This window comes from Martes martes (assembly GCF_963455335.1).
Source record: "Martes martes genome assembly, chromosome: 4".
NCBI classification, from domain to species: Eukaryota; Metazoa; Chordata; class Mammalia; order Carnivora; family Mustelidae; genus Martes; species Martes martes.
Window position 1 is genome coordinate 16,006,019 of NC_137891.1, and position 26,496 is coordinate 16,032,514.

General features: G+C 41.1%; 1 protein-coding gene across 3 annotated transcripts in view; it reads left to right on the top strand.

Annotated features, from left to right (window-relative positions):
* Positions 1 to 5,903: 5,903 nt before the first annotated feature.
* TMEM65 (transmembrane protein 65) overlaps positions 5,904 to 26,496 on the top strand; it is an 83,107-nt gene continuing 62,514 nt past the window's right edge. The window contains exon 1 of one of the 3 annotated variants that reach the window (XM_080802643.1): positions 5,904 to 6,731. In XM_080802643.1, coding sequence (XP_080658769.1) covers positions 6,425 to 6,731 — 307 coding nt within the window. In that variant the 5' untranslated portion in view covers positions 5,904 to 6,424. The remainder of the gene's footprint in view (positions 6,732 to 26,496) is intronic. The other 2 variants (XM_080802642.1, XM_080802644.1) reach the window with 2 other exon arrangements.

Genomic DNA, 26,496 nt, shown 5'->3' on the forward strand with positions numbered 1-26,496 from the left:
AATCCTTCCACTGACCTCTCTGCTGGGCTCACAGATAGGGTCATTTTCAAAAATAGTACTTGCAGCATCTAAATATTTGAAGCCTCCCTAAGAACTCGAGTTTAAAGTTTGCAAAGAAGGAATTTCATAGCCATACTGTTCATATTTGCTTTGATCAATATTCTTCCCCAACCTCAAACATGATGGGGAAACTGGGAAGGAAAAAATGTTACAAAATATTGCCCTGAAAGAAGTCAGTTAGGTGTGTGTGGCATGCATGTGTGTGTGTGCATTTGGTGTGCAGGTGCACTTTTCATGGTGAGTGTGGGACAGTCAGTCTTGTTGGCCTTAAGTATGCTTAAGGACAGATAAATATGAGCTTCATGGAGTATGAAATTGACTACAGGAGTTTTGGGCTCCAATTGATAGCTGCTCTCTTATATTTTCTATCTTGCTTCCATGAGATACTATTTCTTGACCTGTGATGGGCACTTTCCAATATGCAGATGAAATTCTTAGATGAGAGGTAGTATTAAATGACTGGTGAAAAGGAATGCAAAGGATCCAAAAGAGAGATTGTCCCTGCAGGGTTTATTTTGCATTTCTCAGGTGTTTTGTAGTTCTTTTCTTTAAATAAAAGCTTTGTTTTTTAAAACAAATTACATACATTTACCATAAACAATTCAAGTAACAGGTACAAGTGCAAAGGAAAGAGTGAAAAAAAAATTCAATAGCCCAAGAATAGTAATGACCAATATCACACCAGGTTAACAATACTCTAGGCCTTTAATGATCTGACCACAACCACGCTCTGGTTTTCCTCCTACCTTGCTGGTTCCTCTGCCTCTTCCAGTCTCTCAGGGGTGAAGATCCCAGGGAAGCTGCAGACCCTCTCCTCATCTCCATCTTTACCCCAACGGGAACCTGGCCAGTTCTATAGCTTTAAATGATACCTGGATGCTGATGGTTCCCACATTTGTATCTCCAGCTTTGTCCTTTGGAAACTGGACAGCTAGACTGCAAGGAAAGAAACACTGATGTGGGCATGTTAAGAAAATCCAACTAGAGATCTAGTTGGATTCTCCTTCTTTTAACTCTAAAGTTATATGGGCCTCTGATACTTCTAGATACACTATTTATTGCTAACACTAGTTTTTTAATCTTACTGCCTTTTAATACTACCTATCATTTGTTGAGCACCTACTACATGCTAGGTATTATGCCCTGTGTTTTACATATATTACCTCTTTCCATCCTCATGATTCTTAGAGTAGATTTTAAGAAATAACAAGAAACTCAAAACCAAGACTTAGAAAGATAAACAACTTGTCCAACTGGTATAGTTAGTAGGTATTAGAGTTAGGATATGAACTCGGGAGACCCATGCCATTTCTATATGCTGTATGGCTTCCATTTGCATTTCAATGTAAATTTTACTCAATCAGTTTGACAATTTCATACACACACATACAGGGACACACACCCAGCTGGGATTTTGATTGACATTGCACTGAATTTATTGATTAATTCAGGGAGAACATTGTATACTATTGCGTTTTCCAAACTTTAATTGGTATTTCTCTCCATTTTTTTAAGTCCTCTTTAATTTTCCTAACCAGCTTTCATACTTTTTTGGGAAGCAGCAATCCATGTACCATAACTCTGATGGTGCTGGGGAGTTCCAGGGGTCAGGATCCTAAGGCGGAAACCCGAGGGATGAGAAGTACCAAAAGGGAACTACAAAACTGTGGGCAGAATAAATGATTAAAGGTCCCACTAAGTAAGCAACAACTCGGGAATTTAAAAATGGACAGAATAAGTGGGTGTGTAACGTATCAGAACATGCACGCAGCAAACAGCCTTGTGCCCTGCCAGCAACAGAGATGCCAGGAACCCTGGAAGGTATTTGCATGATGCAAAGTACTTTGGACTGTTGATTCAGCAGCAACTTTTCATGAGGAGGAGATGGTGATTGTTAACTGAGGCATGAGGTCTGTCATCTTTAAAAGTGAAAGGCAGGCTAGGCTGAGTCCAGGCCCTCCTGCTCTTCCTCTTCTGGAACCTTCTCCAACCTGCTGGCACTACCACTTCAGCACCCTCACAATTTCCTCAGGACCTTCCTCGTGCCACACACATGCACCTGCCTTACTCTGTATTTCTCCATAGCTCCACAGACAGACCCCACACCCTCCCCTCTCCCCGTCTCTGCCATTTACTCAGATTTAGGATACTCAAATGTTCAGAGAAAGGGAATGGATAGGGGATCTAATTAGTATACATTAAATGTGTATTAAACGACAGATAGCTAGGTAGATAGTTCTCCAATTAGGTCTGAGAGGTTCACAGGAATTTGGATGACGAGAGCTAGTATTTATTGAGCACTCACCATGTTTCAGGTATTGTTTGAAATGCTTTACATGTACTAACTCATTTAGTCTCACTATAGCCCTATAAAGGCTAAAGCCCTATAAAGCAGATATCTTATCTCCATTTAACAGATGAGCAAATTTAACAACATGCCTTTATTCCATCAGATGAGCATCCATGAAAGGTTGCGTTATTAGCTCAAGGTTATAGAGCTAGTAAATGGCGGAGTGAGGACCCAAACCCAGGATGTCTGGCTCCAGAGCTAATGACTTAACCTCTTTGCAAGGCTGTCATCTGGATCTTGATTGGGACTGGATGGTCCAAGATGGCCCCATTACATGTGCCTGGTAGTCAGCTGGGGTTATTGGCTGTTGTCTCCTCTTCCATGTGGTCTTTCCATCAGGATACTCCAGAGTTCTATGTATGGCAGCTGAATTCCAAAGGGCAAATGTCCTGTGGAGAGTTACCTTAATGCAATGGCAGGCTCCAAGTTCACCACCACACAGATTGTACCATAGATCACAGGACAGATGGGCTTATAAACCAAATGAACACACCTGAATCACATTGTTTATGTGGCAGCTTTAGAACATGTTCCCAAAGTCTCTGGCATTGCTCCCACTGACTGCTCTTGAATCTTGGCTGGCCTTAGTAGCTTGCTAGTAGCTAGTAAGGCTGAAGTGATGCTACATGACTTTTTTTTTTTTTAAGATTTATCTATTTGAATGAGAGAGAGAGAGAGTGTGAGTGAAGGGGGGGTGCGGCAGAGGGAGAGAGAAACTCAAGCAGACTCCCCACCAAGTGTGGAGCCTGCTGCAGGGCTTGATCTCACTACCCTGAGATCAGACCTGAGCTGAAACGAAGAGATGGATGCTTAACTGACTACACCACCCAGGTGCCCCTCTGCATGACTTCTTAGGATACGTCAGAAAAGGCCACGGACCTGGTTCTTTTCAGACATGCCCTTTGAGGGAAGCCAGCTACCGTGGGAGAAGTTCTGCCTTGCTGGAGGGGCTGAATGAAGGTACACTGGTTCACAGTCCCAGCTGAGCATGCAGCCAGCCAATAGCCAGCATCAGTCCTCAGCCACATGAATGTGCCATCCTGGGCAGCCAGCCAGCAGCTGCAGTTAGTTGACATCTGATTGACATCTTAGTCCAACAAAGAGCTGCCTAGCAAGGGGAAAGTGATGGAGAGATACTTAGGATAGCCAGGTGGAAGACCGCAGTATCTGAATTTTGTTTCACCCAGTGTTCATATGTTCTAACCTCCCTGCTGTGCCAGTCTTCTCTGCAGGTGGTGTGGTTTTAAGGACCACAGAGGAGAGTTAAGAGAGGAGGGCCTGGAACCAACATATATCTCTTCTGCCAGAGAGATGAAGAGACGATCAACACGTGTCCATTTATCCTAGGTGTAATGTCTCATAAGCAAATTGTGTCTACATTTTAGATTCTTATTTTCTATAGCAGACTTGCTACAGCAAACACATTACAACAAGTCCCAGCAAACAAGCACTCAGATCAGGTTTGTGATGTTCCACTTAACTGCTAAAGCAGGTCACATGGCCAAGCCCACAGTCAACACGGAACAGGTCTACACAAAGGACTGGATACCATAAGCCATGATTCATTGGGACCACTATTCTAATAATCTACCACCAATACACTTAGAAGATAGTTGAGTCAGTAGTCAAACTTTCAGCCATCTGTTTCTGGAGCCCACTCACAAAACTGGTGTCCTAAAGACTGTCAGGAATGGGTTCTTACTGAGTAGCTATTCCAAACCTCACTTCCCAGGCCCTGCCCCAAGCCCAGTGAGTCAGAATCCCTTATGGGTGAGAGATACAGGAGAGAAGTTGGTAGTAATCCCAAGAATTTGAGACTGAAATAACTCTACAGAGGATTCCAACACGCACTGGGAATGCAGAGGGTTTCAAAAACAAGAAAGACACACGTCTTTACACCCAACTTCATTTTCCACTGAGCACATTTTTTCGTTTTTTTAAGTAATCTCTACACCCAAGGTGGGACTCCAACTCACCACCCCAAGATCAGGAGTCACATGCTCTTCTCAACTGAGCCAGCCAGTCACCCCTCACAGAGGACATTCTTAACTGTCATTATTACACTAGAGAGGCTGCCTTGAAATTTTACTTAAAAATGCTTTTTATGTTTAAGTTAGAACAGTGGTTCTCATACTTTCCTGCACATCAGTATTAACTGGAGGGCTTGTTAAAACACAGATCGGGGCACCTGGGTGGCTCAACTGGTTAAGTGGCTGCCTTCCGCTCAGGTCATGATCCCAGGGGTCGTGAAATCGAGCCCCACATCGGGCTCCCTGCCCAGTGGAGAGCCTGCTTCTCCCTCTCCCTCTGCCTACTTGTGCTTTCTCTCTCTGTCAAATAAATAAATAAAATCTTTAAAAATAAATAAATAAAAATTAAACAACAACAACAACAACAAAACCACAGACGACTGGGCCCAAACCCCAGTTTCTGATTCAAGGGGTCTAGAGCAGAGTACGCCAATTTGCAAGCTTAACGAGCTCTGCTGTCCACCAACCACACTCTGAGAACCGCTGAGTTAGAGCAACAGAACGATTTAGTGGTTACATTCCTCCCCCGACTCACATTTATATATTGCCCTTACATAATTATAGCACAGTTACTACATACAAGGTCTTGGGCTGGTTGGTGCGGCAGCGGATAAGATAAGGGTAAGATTTAGATCTTGATTGCACTTGAGCAGATTTACTAAGTGGATCTACTCTCTAAGGCAGGAAGCCTAAGTGTCATTAGATTCAGATAAAGGGGCGATCTCCTTCCTTAGGAGGAGATAAAGGAAAGGTTGGAGTGGGAGACCGTTCGAGCGTGGCCCTGGAAGAGGTTTAGGACCCGGACACGTGGGAAGTGTAGAATCACACAATTCTTTTCGCCCTGGCAAAGAGGAAAAAAAACAACAACAAACGAAAACAAACCTCGGCAAACACCCGGAGAAGGTGACATTCTTGCCTCCCGCTGCAGCATTAACGGACTGCAAGCTGCTGGCATCAGGACGAGGAAGGGTATTTTCGGTGTCAAGGCCTCAGTCTCAAACTCCTGGCCTCGCCCTCGCTCTGCAGCTCCCAGAGCGGCTGCCTCAAAGACCCGAGTGCCTGGCCGAGGACACGGTGGGCGCTTCAGTCCCCAAAAGTCCGAGCAGGACGCTGCCCTCAGCGAGGTTCCGAGCGGCGGCGGGGCCCGTGCCGGGCGAGGGGGGTGCCTCACGCTGGGGCACTGTTTAGAACACGCCCCAGGTTTAGTCCTGGTGCTAGGGCGGAGCGGACTACGACCAAGCAAGAAGTCCAGAGCTGTTTTTCCCCCGTTCCCTGCGTCGGACTTAAAGGTGGCGCCAGCACTTAAAGGGGATGCACACCCTCCGTTCCCCCACCATCACGCACCGGAGGGGTGGGGACTCCTGTGCACCCTCCTAACTCCGGTGGGAGGGCCACCCGGGACCTCGGAACTGCGCTTGCGCGGCCCCGCCCCGTCCCCTTCGCCCCGCCCTGTTAGCCCCTGTACGGCCGCTAGGGGTAGCGTCGGCGGCTGCGGCCTGGGAGCGCGGCGGCTTTGAGGGCGCGGGAGCCCTACCAAGCGCCGACGAGGGCAGGCAAGAGGGTGGGAAAGCCGGCAGGAGCGGAGGGCGGCGCCGAAGGAGGGCGGCGCGTGGCTGACTCATCCCTCTGGAAGATCAAACTGACAGAGACGAACCCGAGCCAAACCCGCCCGCCCGCGCCGCCCCTCCTCAACCGGGAGGCGCCCGCCCGCACCGCCTACCCGCGCTCTCCCGGCCCGGCCGCTTCACAGAAAGTTTTTCTCGTCCGAGGGACCGACGGCGCCGCGGGCCTTTCGGAAGGGAAGGGGGACCGAAAAGGAGGCGATCGCCGCGCGGGCCCGGGGAGTGCATGGTGCCCGGCGCCTCAGCTGCCAGTCAGGAGGACATCGGGGCGGGGTCCGACCGAGCCTAGCTCCTTCTTCCCCCTGCCTCGCCAGAAATCGCCCTCCCGGACTGCCGCGGGGGTCCCCGCTCCTCAGCCCGCCATGTCCCGGCTGCTGCCGCTGCTGAGGAGCCGGACCGCACGCAGCCTGAGGCCGGGCCCGGCCGCCGCCGCCGCCGCCGCCGCCGCCGCGCCCCGCCCGCCGTCCTGGTGCTGCTGCGGGCGGGGGCTGCTGGCGCTCGCGGCCCCCGGAGGCTCCCGAGGGCTGGGCACCCACCCCAAGAAGGAGCCCATAGAGGCGCTGAACACGGCGCAGGGCGCGCGCGACTTCATCTACAGCCTGCACTCCACGGAGAGGAGCTGCCTGCTCAAGGAGTTGCACCGCTTCGAGTCCATTGCCATCGCGCAAGGTAAGGGGGTCGAGTGAGGGGCGAGCCTGGGGGCCTGGCGTCCCCACCCTCCGTCGGCGCCCTGGGAGTCCTCGGCCCCTCGGCCCGGGACCCCTACCCCCAGCTCCCATCGCCCGTCTGGCCTTGAGCCTGGGACGTCCGGGCCTTGGGGGCGTGGGTTTGGGGCGGGGGGGACTTTCCGCCTCCTGTGTGCCCCTAGGGCAGGTAGGACAGGCACTGATCGTGCCTGGCAGCCGGGACCGACGCTTGGCTGGTGCCTCCCCAGGCTCAGAAGCCGAGCTTCAGCCCAGATCGTGCACCGATAGTGTTTTGGTTGTGCTTTGATTTGTTGTGTGCCTCCCCTCCCCAGCCCTCCTGTCCCCCAGGCCCTTGCTGCTTTCTTGTGAACGTGCAGCCACGCAGGTGGCATGCCATGCCTGCTTGAGAAGTGCTGTAAACCCGAGGGCAGGAAGAAACTTTCTTGAAAGGTTATCAAACCGAGGTGTATGGGTGTCAAAAGAAGGGGTATTGCTTCTAAGGCAGAGATGCTCTCAGCTGTGTGTTTGCACACACATCTAGTTGTATGAAACTAAGCAGCCAAAGGAAACATTTTCCTGGGAAATGGAAAGAATGGATCAAACCAGCAACTGCAGATAACACAACTTGCAAGCCCCTGTAGGTTTGGCGCTGCACAAGTTAAACTCCAGTTTTTGTTGTTTCTCCAGAGGTTGAAAGAATGAAGTAAATAAGAAGGTATTTTTCTGGGAATCAGGCTCTACAGTGAAAAGCAGACTTCTGCTTTAAAGTAATGTGGAAGGGAGAAAGCAAGGCTATTTTTAAGCTAACATGTTAAAATAGGATATTTTTAAAACCAGTGCAGAATGCTGTAGGTCTGAATTTGAGTGCAGGTGAAAAAGCTAAGAATTCAGAAAATCAAAAGGATGAAAGGAGTAAGCCACCTTAAAATATTTTTTGCAGGTTAAATACAGCAGTATAGGCGAAATACATAATACAGACAAAATACATGGCTATTGTATGTTACATTCTGATGTATTTGACATTTTTAAAAAAAAGTTTACCTCCCTCCCCAAAGTTGATAGGTACATAACATCCATACATTCCTAAGTTTAGAGAACATTGATTGGAACATGGCATTTGATTTGTCAGAGGCACTTGAAAGTGTTTCTTTGACCGATGTACAGGAATGAAGGAAGGTCACATAAGCATGACTTACCTACAATACTGCTTCTTCGGAAACTTTTTCTTAGTTATGCCTTCGAACTGCTTTTTTTTTTTTCTACGTTCAGGGAATTGTGGACCAATTTACAGTATGGGATATTCCAGATATTGTCTGTGCACAATGCTTTAAGGGAAAAATGTAACATCATAATCAGTTCAGTTTTTAAGGGTGTAATCATGCCATTATACGAAGCAGTAATTGAATACTAGCATATTTGTAAGGTATGTTTGTACTCATTGTGTGGTTTTAAAAAACTGAGTTCTGAAAATATGCTCCTGGGAAAACGATATAACCAGTCATTTATGCTGTAACATTGATTTTAGAACTGTTTTCTCCATGGACAACACTATTTGAACATACATTTGGCCTTATCTAACTAATTTCTTGGGAATTCTTCTGCATTAACATTGTTACAAGTTTGCAGGGCCCTAATGATCTTATGACACTTCTTGAAAAGCACATCCCGTGATACAGTTGGATAAATTTTACCTCATACCTTATTGTTTTAGCACAGGCAGTAGTATTGCTGCATTTTCCAATGAAGAGAATTTTAAATTTGACATCGTTTTAAAGGCCTGTAAACTTCAGTCAGTGGAGATCAGCTAGCATCAATAAACTTATTAAGTATGTAAGTTATATGAGGGTGAAGTTAGTAATTTGTCTTCTTTGTTCAAGATAAGCTGGGAAAAATAGAGGAAACCAAAGTCATAGTTAAATGCTTATCTCCTATTCATAAGCTAAAGAACTTCGAAGTTTAAATCAACTGTTTTTGCCGGTATTGATAACTAAATTATTGCTTGTTGACTCAAATGATACTTGTTGATGCTGCTGCTTTAATTTTAATACAGTCTTCGTGTTCAGTATCAATACGTAGAGTTCCTGTGATCACTGAAATCATTTTTCCCCCCAGTCAAATGAAAAACTCCCACGTTTTTCTTTTATTGCTACTTTTTAGATGTTTTTAAATACCCGACTCCACTAGTGTACTAAGTGTATGTGTACTAAATGCATTTTCTAATTAAATAAATTATGTTAAAATGACCGTTTCTTATTATAGGAAATCTTACGTGTTCTCAGAGAGTGTGCTTGTATGAGTGAAAGCAGTGTTTTGGATTTGGTGTGGAAACATTACAGGAAAAAATCATCTATGCTGTGATATGCCTGTGAAATCTGTTGTTGAGATTTGGTACATTTGTCCTTATCTTTCTTATGTGTTTATCAGTAGGCATGTGATATGGTCTGTGACAAGATAAAGCTTTACATGATTCTAAAGAGATAAGGCAAGCTTTGTGGGATGTCTTATCGAAGTTAAATAGGATATTGTGATTTTTAAATTACAAAATGATTTCCTTCCCATTTTTTAAAAAGTTGATGCTGCCTTCCGAATGTACCTCCTCAACCTGATCTTTGTTGTTCCAGAAACAGTCCATAGTTTCCTGATAGTACTTTGTTGGTTCATTGTTTTTATAAGTAGGACTGGCAAACTGACATTACAGTGGCCTTTCAATTTTAGTAAGATTTTAAAAACAAAATTTTCTCCCAGTTTTTGCAATTACTATTTCTATTTATAATTTTTTTTTTTTTACTTTTAAAACATATGAGTTTGGATTTTGAAGAATAAGCAATGCTCATTATATTAGTTGTACATTGCTATATGACAAATTACCCTAAAACGTGGTGGCTTAAAACAAACATGTTCTATCTTACAGTTTCTGGGGATCAGGAATCTTGTATAGGCTCAGTAGGATGTCTGACTGGGTATCGCACAAAGTTGTTAGCTGGGGCTGTTAGCTGGGGCTGTATCAGCTGAAGTCTTGCCTGGGGCTGGAGGGCCCATTTTCAAGAAGGCTAACTCACATGGCTGTTGGCTGGAAGTCTCATTTCTTGCCATGTGGGCCTCTCTACATGGCTTAAGTGTTCTCAACATGGTATTTGCCTTCCCCCAAAATGAGTGATAGGAGAGAGGGAGAGCCTAAGCTGGAAGCCACAATCTTTTATAACCCAGTCTTAGAAGAGATAGTCCATGTCTTTTGTCCTGATACATAGCAAGAGGGTGCAAATACCAGGAGGTAGAAATCATTGAGGGCCATCTTGGAGGCTGCCTTCCACACTTACTTAAAGGTGTTAAAATTAATGTTTTTTGGAGAATTACACAGAGACATAATAGCTGGCATTGGGGGAGGCACAGTGAAAGATATGATTTGAAAAAAGGAGGTTCTTAGGGAATATTTTTGTTAAATGTGTACTTCAGGTATTTTTTAAAATTATTTTTGTTAACATATAATGTATTATTTGCCTCAGGGGTACAGGTCTGTGTATCAACAGGCTTACATGTTTCACAGCACTCAGCATAGCACATTACCCCCCCCACCCCGCCATGTCCATATACTCCAGGTATTTTTAAAATGAGATTTCTTTTACATATAGTAGGTAAGAAATGTATGGAGGCAAATAGAGCAGTTTTTCTGTTAATGTTAGATCTTAATCAGCTTGCGATTTTTTATGTTTCTGTGTAAGTGGTAATTGTGTACGTTTTAAATTTGCTTTTTAAAAGCCATTTATCTACATCATATAGATAGACCATGTAATTCTAAACTTAACCTTGTAATTCTCATCTTTTGTGATTATTAAGGTAGAATGTTTCATTTTGAGAACTTGCCATATACAACAAGAGGCCTTTGGCAAAATGAAAGGCTGGAAGATTAAAATCTGATATTAAAGTAGATACTTAGAACACTTAAAAACAAGACTTTTCATTGAGTTCTGATTTGCTGGGGATCTTAGACTCTTTAACAAGAGTATCCTCATTTTTCTCAGCCCATGGTAATGTGAGAAAGTAGCAACTCAGTTAAGCTATTGGTTTCTGGGACAAATTGGAGAAAAATGTGGCTTTTGCTCAAAGAGAATAAAAAGAGAGCAAGAAAAACATTTCATATTCCAAATTAAGATATACATATAAAGATATTTCAAGGCTTTGGTTGAAATAGTAAAAGAGGAATAAGGTGTAACTCACCGTAGACCCAGCAAGAGAGGAAGAACCAGGATAAGGATATGAAATATGAATTGACTCACAAAGAATGAACTGTCTCTAATAAGCTGAGCGCTTTTTTTTTTTTTAAACTGAGAGTTTCTGTATCATGGGCCCAGATAAGTTAAATGAAGTTTTGCTACAATCAGTTATTTTACCAATATAGAAAGAACCTAATTATAGCAGTATATTCCAACAAACTAAATTCTGAATATTTGAGTTACTGGCATAGTGGAGTAGTTTTAATTCTAGGGATTACTGCCAGCAGAAAATAGCTAACACAAATAGGATTTTTTCCCTTCCATTATAAAATGGATATGTGCTACTTGACAATTTCTAATCATCACTCACATATACCTTGATGGTCAGAGTTATGTGCGACTTAAAACAACAACTGTTCTATTACATTTCATGATTTTGTGAGATCAGGAACATAAGCAGGGCTTGGCTGGATGATTCTTCGTGTTTCATGTGGTATCTGTGGAGGTCACTTCATAAATTACAGCTGGCAGATGTGCTGGTCACAGGGTCCAAGATGGTTTTACTCATATGTCTGATACTTTGGTGGAGGTGGCTAGAAGTTGGGCTCCTCTGGAGTGGTTGACCAGAGTAAATGCACATGACCTCACTAGCACAACATTCTTGAGATGACTCTAGTCCTTAGATAATTTGAGTGGTCAGGACTCAAAGAGAAAAAGTTCCAAGAGGGCTACACAGAAGCTGTAAGTTTTTTGTTGTTGTTTTTGTTTTTTTAAGATTTTCTTTATTTATTTGACAGAGCCGGGGAGAGAAGGAACACAAGCTGGGGGTGGGCGGTGGGCGGTGGGCGGTGGGAGGGGGAGAAGCAGGCGTCCCGCTGAGCAGAGAGCCCAATGTGGGGCATGATCCCAGGTTGCTGGGATCATGACCCGAGCTGAAGGCAGACACTTAATGACTGAGCCACCTAGGCACCTTGGAAGCTCTAAGATCTTATATTAGTTTTCTGTTGCTGCTATAACAACTTACCACAAATCTGGTGGCTTAAAACAACACAGGTTTATTCTCTTAGAGTTCTAGAGATCTGAAGTCCAAAATGAGACTTAAGGGGGCCAAAATAAAAGTGTCAGCAACACTCAGTCCTTTCGGAGGCTATGGGAGAGAATCTGTTCCTTGTCTCTTCCAGCTTGCTGCAGTCCTTGGTTCCTGGCCACGTCATTCTGATTTCCGCCTTTGTTGTCACATCATCCTCTCCTTCATTTATCTTTTTGCTTCCACCTAAATAGCCCTGGATAATCTCTTTCAAAATCATTAGTTTAGGGGCACCTGGGTGGCTCAGTGGGTTAAAGCCTCTGCCTTCGGCTCAGGTCATGATCCCAGGGTCCTGGGATCCAGCCCCACATCGGGCTTTCTGCTCAGCGGGGAGCCTGCTTCCCCCTCTCTTTGCCTGCCTCCCCCTCTCTTTGCCTGCCTCTCTGTTTACTTATGATCTCTGTCAAATAAATCTCTGTCAAATAAATAAATAAATAAATAAATAAAATCTTAAAAAAAAAAAATCCTTAGTTTAGTACACCTGCAAAATCTCTTCTGCCATGTAAAATAAGGTATTCACAGGTTAGAGGATTAGGATGTGGACATATTTGGGGGCCATTCTTTAGCCTACCACAGACTTGTTACGACCTAGTCTTGGAAGTCCCAGAATGTCATTTCTGCTGCATGCTGTTGGTTAAGCAAATCACTAAGACCAATGGATTCAAGGAAGGTAAATTAGGAGCATTCCATGTAGATAACCATACTTAATAATTGTAGTTTGTTCCTTTATATCAATGTGTTAAAAAAAATCAACCATTTCTGTTGGAATCTCTTGTCTTTATTAATGGATACCATTAACATACAAGACTTTTGAACATTCATTCTTGTACTGAGTGCTAGTACAGTGATTCCTTTTATATTTGAGATGTATAGGACTTCCTTTTCTGTGTCAAGATTTCTCATCCTTGGTAGTATTGACACTTTAGGCTGCGTAATTCTTGGTTGCCAGGGCAGTCCTCCACACGGGATATTTAGTAACATCCTTGTCCGCTATCCTTGTCCTCTATCCACTAAATGCCAGTAGTGTCCTCCCACCTTCCTCACCCACAGTGTGCAACCAGTCATGTCTCTGGGTTGGGGGTAAGGGGAGGAGTATAGCAAAGTTGCCCTGGTGGAGAGCCATTGCCTCCTCCGCCTTATCTGTCCTTCTCTCCTCTCGTCCATTGATACTTGCTATCATCTGCGTATTCTCTGTGCTTCAGGCTTATTGCTTTATTTTACATTTATTTATCTCTGGTAAAGACAGAGAAGTAACTCATCACCTCCCTATCAGACTCCTCACTTCTTTGTCAAATAAATGAGTGCTATGATAACTGTTTTCCTTGATTGTGTTACTTCTTCACTCCTAAGTTCTTGATGAAATTCTAAATATTAGATGCTTAGAAAATATGGCTTCGGAAAAGTTCAACACTGTTTCAGTTTAATTCACCAGCAATTAATTTGGTGTTGTCCACCTCACTAGTCACTTATTGTTTACTTTTTATAGCAATTATGAGAAGCAGATTTTTATAAACAAATCTGTGTATAGGAAAATTAAAATAATAGGTCTGCAATTTATAGGCTTATTCAGAAAGTTAGGTAGAACTAAAGATAATGGATGATCTTGTGTGTTGGCATAACTAATATTGAACCGTTATTAGTGAAGATTGTTTCAGGTTTTCTTTTTTTTTTTTTTTAAGATTTTATTCATTTATTTTTTATCAGAGAGAGAGAGAGAGAAAGAGTGAGCAAGTGCTCGCACAAGTAGGGAAAGTGGCAGGCAGAGGGAGAAGCACGCTCCCAGCCACACAAGGAGGCTGATGAAGGACTCAGTCCCAGGACCCCAGGCTCATGACCTGAGCCAAAGGCAGACACTTAACCCACTGAGCCACCCAGGCATCCCTCTTTTGGATTTTTCTAAAAATAGTGGTGAGTTTGGGGGTGCCTGGCTGGCTCCGTGAGTTAAGTCTCTGCCTTCGGCTCAGGTCATGATCCCGGGGTCCTGGGATTGAGCCCCGCATCAGGCTCTCTGCTCGGCAGGGAGCCTGCTTCCCCCTCTCTCTCTGCCTGCTTCTCTGCCTACTTGTGATCTCTCTGTCAAGTAAATAAATAAAATCTTTTAAAAAATAATAGTGGTGAGTTTGTATAACCACACACTTGTCTGGTTTTCTTTGGTATGTTATAGTGTAAAGCTAACTGGAACAATAGGGACTAAATCCCTGAATGCAGATTTTATTAGCATCTTGCTCAATTCAGCTGAATTAATTAGTATGTAGATTTATAGAACTCTGGCCTTATCTTTGACTCATAGGTTTGTCTGTTTTAAGTTAATTAACAACCACATAAGAACAAGTAGTTGTATGTTAAAATACAATAACGTAGTTATCCCAAATCATCTGGTAAATGAGAGATTCTTCTAGACAAAGGACATTACAGGTAACAAGACATCATTTCCCTTAAGCTCTACTTTGATGGCTTTTGGTAGTGGCATATTTGAACGTATTGCATTTTTTTTTCTACCTTAGTAAGAGTATAATGAGCACAATTTAGCTTCTACCAGATGCCAGTGTCTTTATATACTATATTTTAATATTTTTCTTTGGGGCTACTTCTATTTGTAGGCATACTAGTCATCACACCAAATGCCTCCAGAACACTGTGCCTTTTCAGTTGGCATGTTTTTTAGAATCTGTCATAGTGGTAGTGAATGTGTGGGGCTTATAAGCCCCTCCTCCCACTCTCAGGTGCCCTCAGACAATTCTGTTTTCATTCATCCCTTGTGGTTGTGTTAAATTCTTTTCTACTATGTAAAGGAGGTCTGCTTCTTGCTATCTCTGTTACTGTTTCTAATGTATACTCTTTGTTACTCTTCCATAGTGTTTTTTGTTTTTTTTTCTTCTCTTTCATTCTTTTTTTCATCCACCTATGTTTCCTGATAGGATTTGCTCCTGATAGACACTTGAAGGTCATTAGACCACTGCTCTCTTGCTAACCAATTGTATTTATCATGTTGTTATTGATCTTTTGACTTCTCAGATCTTACACTGAAGATCTTATATTTTTTGTTAACATCTGGATATGATTGTTCTAAGGATTATTGTTTTATGCACATAAAAGGTAGTTAACTGAGACTTTAACTGTTTTTAAAGTTTCAGGGAAATTTAAATTAGAATGTGCCCTTACTTGGTTTACATTTTCTGTCTTCTGAATTTTAGGGTAGATTATTTAATATATTGTGTTATTAGAAACATTTATAATTTTAAAAACAGTCTAAAAATGTCTAGTATTTTGTAACACAACTTCTGTTGTATAATGGTTCTTATATTTTATAGAAGACATCCTGTTACTGCCACTATTGCTGTTGCTAATGTCATCTTTATGACCATTAGTTATCACTTATGGAATATTTGCTATGTGCCAGACATACTGAGCTAAGTGAATTTTCAGGTAATTATTTTGTTTATTTATCTCAGAGAGAGAAGGGATTTTTTTTTCTATAGACTAAGAAACCAAGGCTCAGAGTTTCCAAGATCCTACAACCTGTGTGGCAGAGTAGTTTTTAATTTAGTTTTTTATTACACCTTTCTGGGTATTAAGACTGGGATTTTTACACACATTGGGGGAAAAATAGCACCTCAACTGCTCAATAAAAGTCTCATGTGCTGGTTAACATCCCTTAGTCTATCTTCTGTATATTTTACAATACACAACATTCAATAGAAAAGCGAATATGGTATTGTTACTTTGAAAATAAGGGAAGTCAAAGTAAAAATCAATATGCAAAAAAAGTTTATAAACCTCTTTAAAAGTTTATATGTGAGAGTTTTGAAAGAGTCTGAAAACTAGTATTTGAGACTGCTGACATAAGTTTCTATTTTTTTTTTTTAAGATTTTATTTATTTATTTGACAGAGTGAAAGAGAGTGAGAGAGCCAAGCAGGGGAGGCAGCAGAGGGAGAGGGAGAAGCAGGCTCCCCACTGAGTAGGGAGTTGAATGTGGAGCTCAATTCCAGGACCCTGGGATCACTACCTGAGCTGAAGGCAGATGCCCAACCAACTGAGCCCCCCCAATAAATTTCTAATTTTAATTTCCTTAAATTTTCTAAGGGAGTTGTTGGATTTTTTAAAAATATGTAACACACTATTCATAGGAAAGCTTTCCAGCTTTGAAAATTTATTTATTTGGCAAATATTTGTTACTGTACCTACCTATAATAGACGTTGTGCTAGCTGTTGGGGGTATATCAGAGAATTAATTTGGCAAAATACTTTCATAAAGCTTACCATTTTGAGAAAGGGAAGATATGAACAGTAAAGTAAATAAGCAAGATAATTGTTAGTGTGTGCTATTAGATAATAAACAGAATAACACTTTCTTTAGATAAGGTGATCTGGGAAGGCCTTTTTGTAGGTGATATTTAAGCTGAAAAGAAAGGATTGATGAGAAACCAGTCATTCAGACAGTAAGAGGAAGAGCATTCTGAGAAGAAGGAAAAGCAAATACCAAGACCCTGAGATAGGAAGAGACTTGGAACAGTGTCGAAATTGACAGAAGGTAAACAGGAGTGCAAGTTAAAGAACAAAGGAGAGCGTGGAATGAGATGAGATAGGCAGGTAGGCAGAAAGCAAGATTAGTCAGGGCCTTTCCAGGTAAACTGTATGAAGGCCATTCCTGAGTTGAAACAGAGTGAAGTAATGGAATTTAAAAAGCACTTGGCTGCTTTTAGAGAACAAACTGGAAGGTGCAAATGCATAAGCTAGGAGACCGCTTAGGAAACTTGCAGTATTTTGAGCTGGCGATGTTGAGGGCTTAGACTACGCAGCCACGGAGATGAAGAGAAGGGGATGGATTCAAGATGTATATTTGAGAGTGAATTGATAGGACTGCTGATGAGTTAGAAAGGGACGGGTAATTAAGGGAAAGGACATAGTAAGTGATGACTCAGGTTTCTACCTATAGTAATTGAGTGAAAGGTGGTGCTATTAACTGCTGGAGAGAAGATTGGGGAAAAATAGATTAGGGGTGTGTGTGTGTGTGTGTGTGTATGTATGTATGTTCACATAAATCTGGAATTCATATGGGAAATTGAGGCTGCAAATATAAGTGTGGGTATCAACAGTTATATGTAGATGCTACTTATCATGGGGGAGAGGAGGGCACCCAAGGTGAGAGTCTAGATAAGGGGTGAGAAAACTATGGGCCACAGGCAAATCTAGCTTGCCACTTCTGCTTGTAAATAAAGTTTATTGCAGTAGAGACCACTCATTCATTTATATATTGCCTGTGGCTGCTTCTGTGCTATAATGGCAGAGTTCAGTAGTCGTGATAGAGACCATAATGTCCCCCGCAAAGCCTAAAATATTTAGAATCCCTTTACAGAAACTGTTTGCCGACCTTTAGATAAAGAAGAGGAAAAAGCCCATGATTGAGACTGAAGCTCTAGAATTTCAAAGTCAGAAAAGTAGGAGCCAGCAAAGAAGACTGTGAAGAAGGGCATCCAGTGAAATTAGGAAAAGCAAAGAGTTTTGAAGCGAAGAATGTGGAAATGATCTGCTATGATGTATGGTGCTGAGAGGGCTAATAGGATAGAATTTGTTTATAAGGAAGTGTGACCCTGGTGACCCTGGAAATATCTCTTTGGTAGGGGGACATATTTGAATAGGTTGAACAGAGAATTACTAAAAACACTGCTTAGTCTTAATTTCAGTATTAGTCTTTTAGAAATTAAAAAATATTTACTTTCTTTACAGAACCCATGTAGGCAAACTTTTTCTAAAGGGCCGGTTGTAAATATTTTAGGCACTGTAGACCAAAAGGCAAAATTGAGGGTATTAATACAGTATTTACATAAGAGAGAAAACAAATTTCTACAGATTTTTGTTGTTATTCTTCTTTATTTTTTTTAATTTTTATTTATTTTTTCCCCATTTTATTTTATTTTATTTCTTTTCAGTGTTCCAGCATTTATTGTTTATGCACCACACCCAGTGCTCCATGTACTCCATGTACATGTCCTCCATAGTACTCACCACCAGGCTCACCCAACCCCCCAACTCCCCTCCCCTCCAAAACCCTCAGTTTGTTTCTCAAGAGTCCACAGTCTCTCATGGTTTGTCTCCCCCTCCAATTTCCCCCAACTCACTTCTCTCCATCTCCCCATGTCCTCCATGTTATTTCTTATGCTCCATAAGTAAGTGAAAACATATGATACTTGACTCTCTTTGCTTGACTTATTTCACTCAGCATAATCTCTTCCAGTCCCGTCCATGTTGATACAAAAGTTTGGGTATTCATTCTTTCTGATGGAGACATAATACTCCATAGTATATATATGGACCATATCTTCTTTATCCATTTGTCTGTTGAAGGGCATTTTGGCTCTTTCCACAGTTTGGTAACTGTAGCCATTGCTACTAGAAACACTGGGGTACAGATGGCCCTTCTTTTCACTACATCAGTATCTTTGGGGTAAATACCCAGTAGTGCAATTGCAGGGTCATAGGGTAGCTCTGTTTTTAATTTCTTAAGGAATCTCCACACTGTTTTCCAAAGTGACTGCACCAACTTGCATTCCCACCAACAGTGTAAGAGGGTTCCCCTTTCTCCACATCCTCTCCAACACATGTTGTTTACTGTCTTGTTGATTTTGGCCATTCTAACTGGTGTAAAGTCGTATCTCAATGTGGTTTTGATTTGAATCTCCCTGATGGTTAATGATGATGAACATTTTTTCATGTGTCTGTTAGCCGTTTGTATGTCTTCATTGGACAAGTGTCTGTTCATATCTTCTGCCCATTTTTTGACGTGATTATCTGTTTTGTGTGTGTAGAGTTTGAGGAGTTCTTTACAGATCTTGAATATCAGCCCTTTGTAGTGTCAGTTGGGAATATCTTCTCCCATTTTGTGGGTTGCCTCTTTGTTTTGTTGACTGTTTACTTTGCTGTGCAGAAACTTTTGATCTTGATGAAGTCCTAAAAGTTCATTTTCACTTTTGTTCCCTTTGCCTTTGGAGACATATCTTGAAAGAAGTTGCTGTGGATGATGTCAAAGTGATTACTGCCTATATTCTCCTCTAGGATTTTGATAGATTCCTGCCTCACATGGAGACCTTTTATCCATTTCGAGTTTATCTTTGTGTATAGTGTTAGAGAATGGTTGAGTTTCATTCTTCTACATGTAGCTGTCCAATTTTCCCAGCACCATTTATTGAAGAGACTGTCTTTTTTCCACTGTATATTTTTTCCTGCTTTGTTGAAGATTATTTGACCATAGAGTTGAGGGTCCACATCTCAGCTCTCTGCTCTGTTCCACTGGTCTATATATCTATTTTTGTGCCAGTACCATGCTGTCTTGCTGATCACAACTTTGTAGTAAGGCCTGAAATGAGGCAACGTGATGCCCCCAGTTTTGTTTTTCTTTTTCAATATTTCCTTAACAATGCAGGGTCTCTTCTGGTTCCGTACAAATTTTAGGATTGTTTGTTCCAGCTCTTTGAAAAATGCCGGTGGAGTTTTGATCAGGATGGCACTGAAAGTATGGATTGCTCTAGGCAGTATAGACATTTTAACAATGTTTATTCTTCCAATCCATGAGCACAGAATGGTTTTTCATCTTTTTGTGTCTTCTTCAATTTCTTTCGTAAAACTTCTATAGTTCCTTGAGTACAGATCCTTCCACACATGTTTTTAATGGGCAGATTTAAAATATAATAAATAACTTGAGTACTAGTTTTTTAAATATAGGTCTTCTAATGAGGAGGATGGAATTACTTTTGGAGGATAACATTTAGCTTAATTGGGGTTCAATATTAGTGTTCCTTATTGTCAAAATTGTTTGCAGATATTACGTGTTAATGCCAATCTATAATGAGATTTTACGTATTTCATCTTTGAAAATGTCTTTTTCACATAGTTGGGTACCTCCAAATATTGGCATCAGTCTGTAAGCCTATGATTTTATTTTATTTTTTATTTATTTTATTTTATTTTTTTAAAATTTTATTTGACAGACAGAGATCACAAGTAGGCAGAGAGGTAGGCAGAGAGAGAGAGAGGAGGAAGCAGGCTCCCCGCTGAGCAGAAAGCCCGATGCGGGGCTCGATCCCCGAACCCTGGGATCATGACCTGAGCCGAAGGCAGAGGCTTAACCCACTGAGCCACCCAGGCGCCCCAGCCTATGATTTTAAATGAACATATTGATTGCTTAGAAGACATGGAATTCTATTAGATTCTTCTCTTGATATTTGTCTTTTCACATATTACGTTGTAGATTAATCCTTTCCAATTTGTGGTAGGTAGAAGCTCCTCAATTGCATAGTTAAATGGATTTTGAAATACAGATCTTGCATTGAGGTTTGAAGAATGCTGCTGGAATTGTGGTTTGAGCTAGGAAAATGAAACTGCTGCATATTTCTGTGGAAATAAAGATCTTGCCTCTTAACTTTTAACAGTAAGGGAAGTATATAAAGCAGCTTAAATTCCTTGTGAATCAAATATTAGTTGTCTTCCAATGACTGCTGTTTAATATTTCACATTTAAGTGCTGTTTTGGGTTGAATTTCTTAAATATTATCATGGCCACAGGTAATTTCCGTAACCATTCAGTGTTTGATAATAGTGGTTAAGGGCTGTTCTTCCAACTATTTAAAATGTAAAATAATTTTTAGCTCACTGACTGTATAAAAAAATGGCTGGATTTGGCCTGAAGGCCTTAGCCTTACTGACCCCTACACTTATTTGTAACTTATTTATTGAAAATTTTGGACATTAATTACAGTATGTAGTATAAAGGAAAGGAATTGTTTTAATAACATGAAGAGTGTGTGTGTGTATGTATGTGTGTGTATTTGTATATATGAGATAGAGGCCAAAGGCAGACTGCCCCATGATGGGCCACTTTGGCATGAAGATTATTTTTGAGTTAAAAGCAAATAAAACCCAGCAGATTCAGGGAAGGCTCTTTACTTCCCGTACAACTGCCTAAAATATTTTAGATAGAGGACCTGCTCCAGGAAGAAAGCTATCACCACGGAGAACTATGATATAAGCTAGGTATGGTAGACAGGGAGGAACATGGCAAGGCTTGTTTGCTCTGTCTTCTCTGTCGCATTGTTTCTGAGTGGCCCAGCAAATATTTGTTTACCAAACGTTTACTCTTTGTTATCTTTTGTAAATTGCATTCCTTCCTTTTGAAGACCCCTACCCTTTTTTTCTTAGCTCAGAATGACATGTATACGTCATTTCGCCTGTCTTTGGAATTTTTTTTAATTGTTAAGATTTTATTTATTTATTTCACAGAGAGCGAGCATAAGCAGGGGGAGTGGCAGGCAGAGGGAAGGGAAGTGGCAGGCAGAGGGAGAGGGAGAAGTAGACTCCCGGCTAAGCAGGTACCCCACCATGGGTTTCTGTCCCTGGACCTTGGGATCACGACCTGAGCCAAAGGCAGACACTTAATCAACTGAACCACCACATCTGTGTGGATTCCCCCTACATAATTAAGTTAAATTTTATTTTCTTCTGTTTTTATGTCTCATGTCAATTTGATTCTTAATCTAGCTAAAAGGACCTAGAAGGGGACAGGAAATTTTTGCTTCACTACACTGTATTTTGTATATATCTCAATTCTACTAGTTCATTATCCATAATGGAAGGAACACCTTACTTACAAAAGTCTTATTTATTTTAGGCTTGTTCTCTCATAACTATAACAAGGGTTTAATGATATGATCTCTGTCTAATATCTCTCCCAGCTCTGTAGTGCACTTTAAGACATATACTAAGTCTCCTCTTTAAAAAAAAAAAATTCAATGAAATGAGTGTAACTCCCTTAAATTCTAGAGAGATGTCTTCCACTTGCTTTCTAACTTCCAGTGGAACGTAATTATACAACGTTGCAATCATTTATGTTATTTTTGATTGGGAAACTAGTACTAGTTATAAAACCTCCAGGTAAACTTTTAGAGAAATTCATGCCAATTTTTGCCATTTTAGTGCTTGACATTTTATTAAAAATTTTTTTTTTATTTAACAATTTGAAGTCCTACTGTATACTTGCCTGACATTATTGAGGCACTTGATAGGGTTCTTAAAATTATGAAGTTTATGTTTTAGAGGGGATAGAGATATTTTAGTTTGAAATTATAATGCAGTGTGTTAAGTGCTGTATTAGGGTTCAGAATGCATTGAAGTGTATTGGAGGGATAACTAGGGAGCGATAACTAGGGAGCGGAGAAATGCAGAGGGATGATGTTACCTTATAGAAAGTAACATTCAAGTTGAAACCTAGAACTCAGTAGGAGGTAGGTGGATCGGGGTGTGTGCATAGAATTGTGGAGGTAAACTATCACGAATAATGCCATCATGTTTGCAATTTGGGAAAGACCACTGTGCATATAGCACAGCAAAGGGATAGGAGAAGGATTAGACTAGAGACAGAAGCAAGGAGGTTAATTAGGAGAACTTTGCAGAAATCAAAGAAAGGTGATAGAGACCTGAACTAGGCTAGCGGAAATAAGGTTAGAAAGAGGTAGACATATTCAAGAGAGTTTATTTAGGAGTTAAATATTAAAACATTTAACTGGACAATAGAATATGTTTTCGCTGACAGGAATATAAAATAAAAAGGTGAACCAAAGATGATCCTCAGATTTCTGCTTTGAGCCATTGACAAGATAGTGATATTATTTACAATAGAATGAACCATGCAGGGTCCCAAGCAGATTTTGGAATGGAGAAGATGCATTCATTTTTAGCTTCTTTGGTATTGGGTCTTTGTGAGATAACCATATATAAAGATATCCAATGTTTAACTGGCTATATGAACCCTGGAGTTCCAGGATAAGATGCAAATTTGGGAATCCTACCCATGTAGTTAGCCACTAAGGCCAGGGAGATTATGTAGAGTGAAGAGAAGATCCAGGAGAGAACTATGACCAACATTTATTGGAGGGGAAGAGGAAGAAGAACCAGAACTAGGAATAGACCAAGAAGGAATGTTCACAAAGACAGGAAAAATATAAAAAATAGTGTATCCCAGAAGAAAAGTGAAAAGAGTATTTCAAGAAAGAGGGAATAATTTGGTACTTTAGATGGGTCAAGTAAGAGGAAGACTGTTGGGAAAAAGAAGAGGTTTATTGGATTTAAAAACATAAAAAAGACTGAGGTCTTTGTTGGAAGCAGTCTTATAAGAACTCTGTGGGGAGAATCCATATTTTAGTTGGTTGAAGAAGGAGAATCAATAAGGAAGGAGTCAACTCCATTTTTTTTTTTTAAAGATTTATTTATTTGCAAGAAGGGGGGGGCGGAGACAGAAGGAGAGGGAGAGAGAAACTCAGGCAGACTCTGTGCTAAGTGCAGAGCCCCATGCAGGCTAATCCCATGACTCTGAGATAGACCTGAGCTGAAACTGAGAGTTGGACACTTTTAACTGACTGTGTGACCCAGGTGCCCCAGGAAGGATTTAATTCTCAAAGGGAATTTTGGATATGGAGGGCAGGACATGTTGGGTAGTAGCTTAAGTTTATCTGAGATTATCTCTTATGGGTCAGAAGTTTGAACTTAATTTAAATGTTTGTTACTAGTATACTCATTTCTTACAGACAGTCCTATAGAATTCTAGTCCATCAGGGACATTATTCTCATGCTATATGAATTCAAATTTCCAAAAGCCAATTTCAGATGATACCAAAAAAATGGCTCACATATATCAAGATAAGATTAAATTAATAAGCAATTGAGGGTGCCTGGGGGGCTCAGTTGGTTAAGTGTCTGCCTTTGGCTCAGGTCGTGATACCAGGATCCTGGGATGGAGTCCCACGTTGGGCTCTGTGCTCAGCAGGGAGTCTGCTTCTCCTCACTCTCCCTCTGTGTTCTCCCTCTCTCAAATAAATAAATAAAATGTTATTTAAAAAATAAGCAGTTGTTTTAAAATTGTGTTGTATATTATGCCTTTAAACTTTACTAATGGGGGGCACCTGGGTGGCTCAGTGGGTTAAGCTTCTGCCTTCGGCTCAGGTCATGATCTCAGGGCCCTGGGATCGAGCCCCATGTCGGGCTCTCTGCTCAGCAGAGCGCCTGCTTCCCCCTTCCTCTCTCTCTGCCTGCCTCTCTGCCTACTTGGGATCTCTCTCTGTGTGTCAAATAAATAAATAAAATCTTTAAAAAAAAAAAAACTGTTTAAACTTTACTAATGGAAACTTTTTTTATAGATTTAATTTTTATATTATCTGTATTTTCTTAGAACCAGTACCTGCAAGATACCAGCTTTTACCATTATAACACATTTCAGCTATAATATATCTTAATTGAAATTCTGTGTTTTATTATATTTACATAAAGCTTTAGCTATTTCATTTTTTCAGAAATTCCCATTCTTTCAAGTTAACAAATTTTTATGTTATCAACAATCTTTTGTTTTATTTTTTCTGCAGTTCCATTAAAATTTTCATAGAAATCAAAGAGATGATTGAAAACTATTTTTCAAATTAAAATGCCTAAGAGAGGGGAGGAACACTTTTTCCCGGGATGTGGAATTTCAGTGCTAAGAGAACTGGACAGTTGCTTTGGCGACCTGGACAGTTGGTTGCCCTACCTGCCCCAAGGGGAATAGTGTTTTTACCCTTCTTACAATTTAAGGCTTTTGGCTCATAGTATAGATTGAAAAAGGATCTAGATAGGGTTTCATGTTTCTCCTACACAACTGTTTTTCCCCTCCTCTAGGTCTGCACCACAATGAACACTTTATTAGGGCTCTCTCTAATATTTTTTTATCTGGTGGGATTTCTGGTCAAAGAACCTGCAAGCATGTGCAGATTGTTCCAGTTTATGCATACCCTTGTACCTTCACACTGTCCTTCCAGCCCTTACTCTGTCATCACCTGTTCCCTTACTGTTCTAGCTGTATTCTTATGGTATCTGGTTGCATCTGTCGCAACTAAGCAAGTGCTAATGCCCCCTCTGTCCTTGTAGGTGCCTGCCTCTTACTTGCTCTGTGACTTGAGTTCTCTGATAGGTTCAAAATAAGTCATGCATTTGAATTTAGTGTGACTTTGTTTCACCCTAATGGTGAGAGCAAACCTCTTTGTAGCTTTCAGTATCCCACAGTGGAAAATAGAGCCCTGCTTCACAAAGCTTAATGTACGTATAAAATCATCTGGAACTCTTACTGAAATGCAGGTTCTGGGGACGCCTGGGTGGCTCAGTTGGTTAAGCGGCTGCCTTCGGCTCAGGTCATGATCCCAGCGTCCAGGGATCAAGTCCCACATCGGGCTCCTTGCTCCACAGGGAGCCTGCTTCTCCCTCTGCCATTCTGTCTGTCTGTGCTCGCTTGCTCTCTCTCTCTCTCTCTCTGACAAATAAATAAATAAAATCTTTAATTAAAAAAATAAAGAGCTAGTTAAAAAAAAAAAGAAAATAAATGCAGGTTCTGTTTCAGTAGATTTGAAGTGGGACCTAGAAGTCTGCATGTCTAACAAGTTTGCAGTGATCTCAATGCTACAGGTCCATTGAGTGCAAGGGTATAGAAGGTGTTTGTGTTTTTGTTTTTAAGGTTGGAAAGAGTTGAGGTCATGTGGATGTTTGAATTATGAAAGAAAACAGGCAAACATGTGAGGGTCGTAATGTAAGATGCGGCACATTTTGTGAGCTGGCAGAATTTTTGTATTTGTTGTGACTAAGATCTTACCGTTAAAAAAATTATTCTAGCTTTTTTTTTTCCTGCTTAAAGGGGCTTCTTAAAGACATTAACAAAAATGTAAATCATTAACACTGATTTTATAGTTGTACAACAATCACTTTTGGATTATAAATGCTGTAATGATGCATTCTTTTTTGTTCATTTATTTCATTTTCCATGAATACCTTGAATATAGTCTCCATTAGTTAGTTTCATTTCTTCAGTGTACCATGCCCCTAGTGTTATTTTTTTCTTTTGATTTCCTTCATTCTGTTCTTTTTCCTGTGTTTTCTCTACTTAATTTTGTATTGCTTTTAAAATTGTGAAACATGGGGTGCCTGGGTGTCTCAGTCAGTTGAGCGTCTGACTCTTGATTTCTGCTCAGGTCACAATCTTAGGGTCATGAGATCAAGCCCCACGTTGGGCTCCACGTACAGTGGGAGTCCAGTTTTCTCCTTCTTCCTCTGCCCCTCCCCTGCCCATGTGCTGTCTCTCTCTCAAAGAAATAAGTCTTTAAAAACAAATAAAAATAACATTTTTAAACGATCTCAGATTTATCTCTCTCCATATGTTTATATAATAAATCTCAGAGTTTCAGGGATGGTACAAGAAGCTTTTTTTTTTTTTCTTTCCCCTGAGTCACTTGAGAATAAGTTGCTGACATGATGCTGTATCATCTCTGTCATAGGTTGAGTTCTGTGGGAAGCAGTTTCTGAAACTGATTAGCATGCAGGAAGTTTATTGAGGAATGCTATTGAAACCCTCACCTTTGAAAGGGAAGGGAAGTAGGTTTGGGCAGAG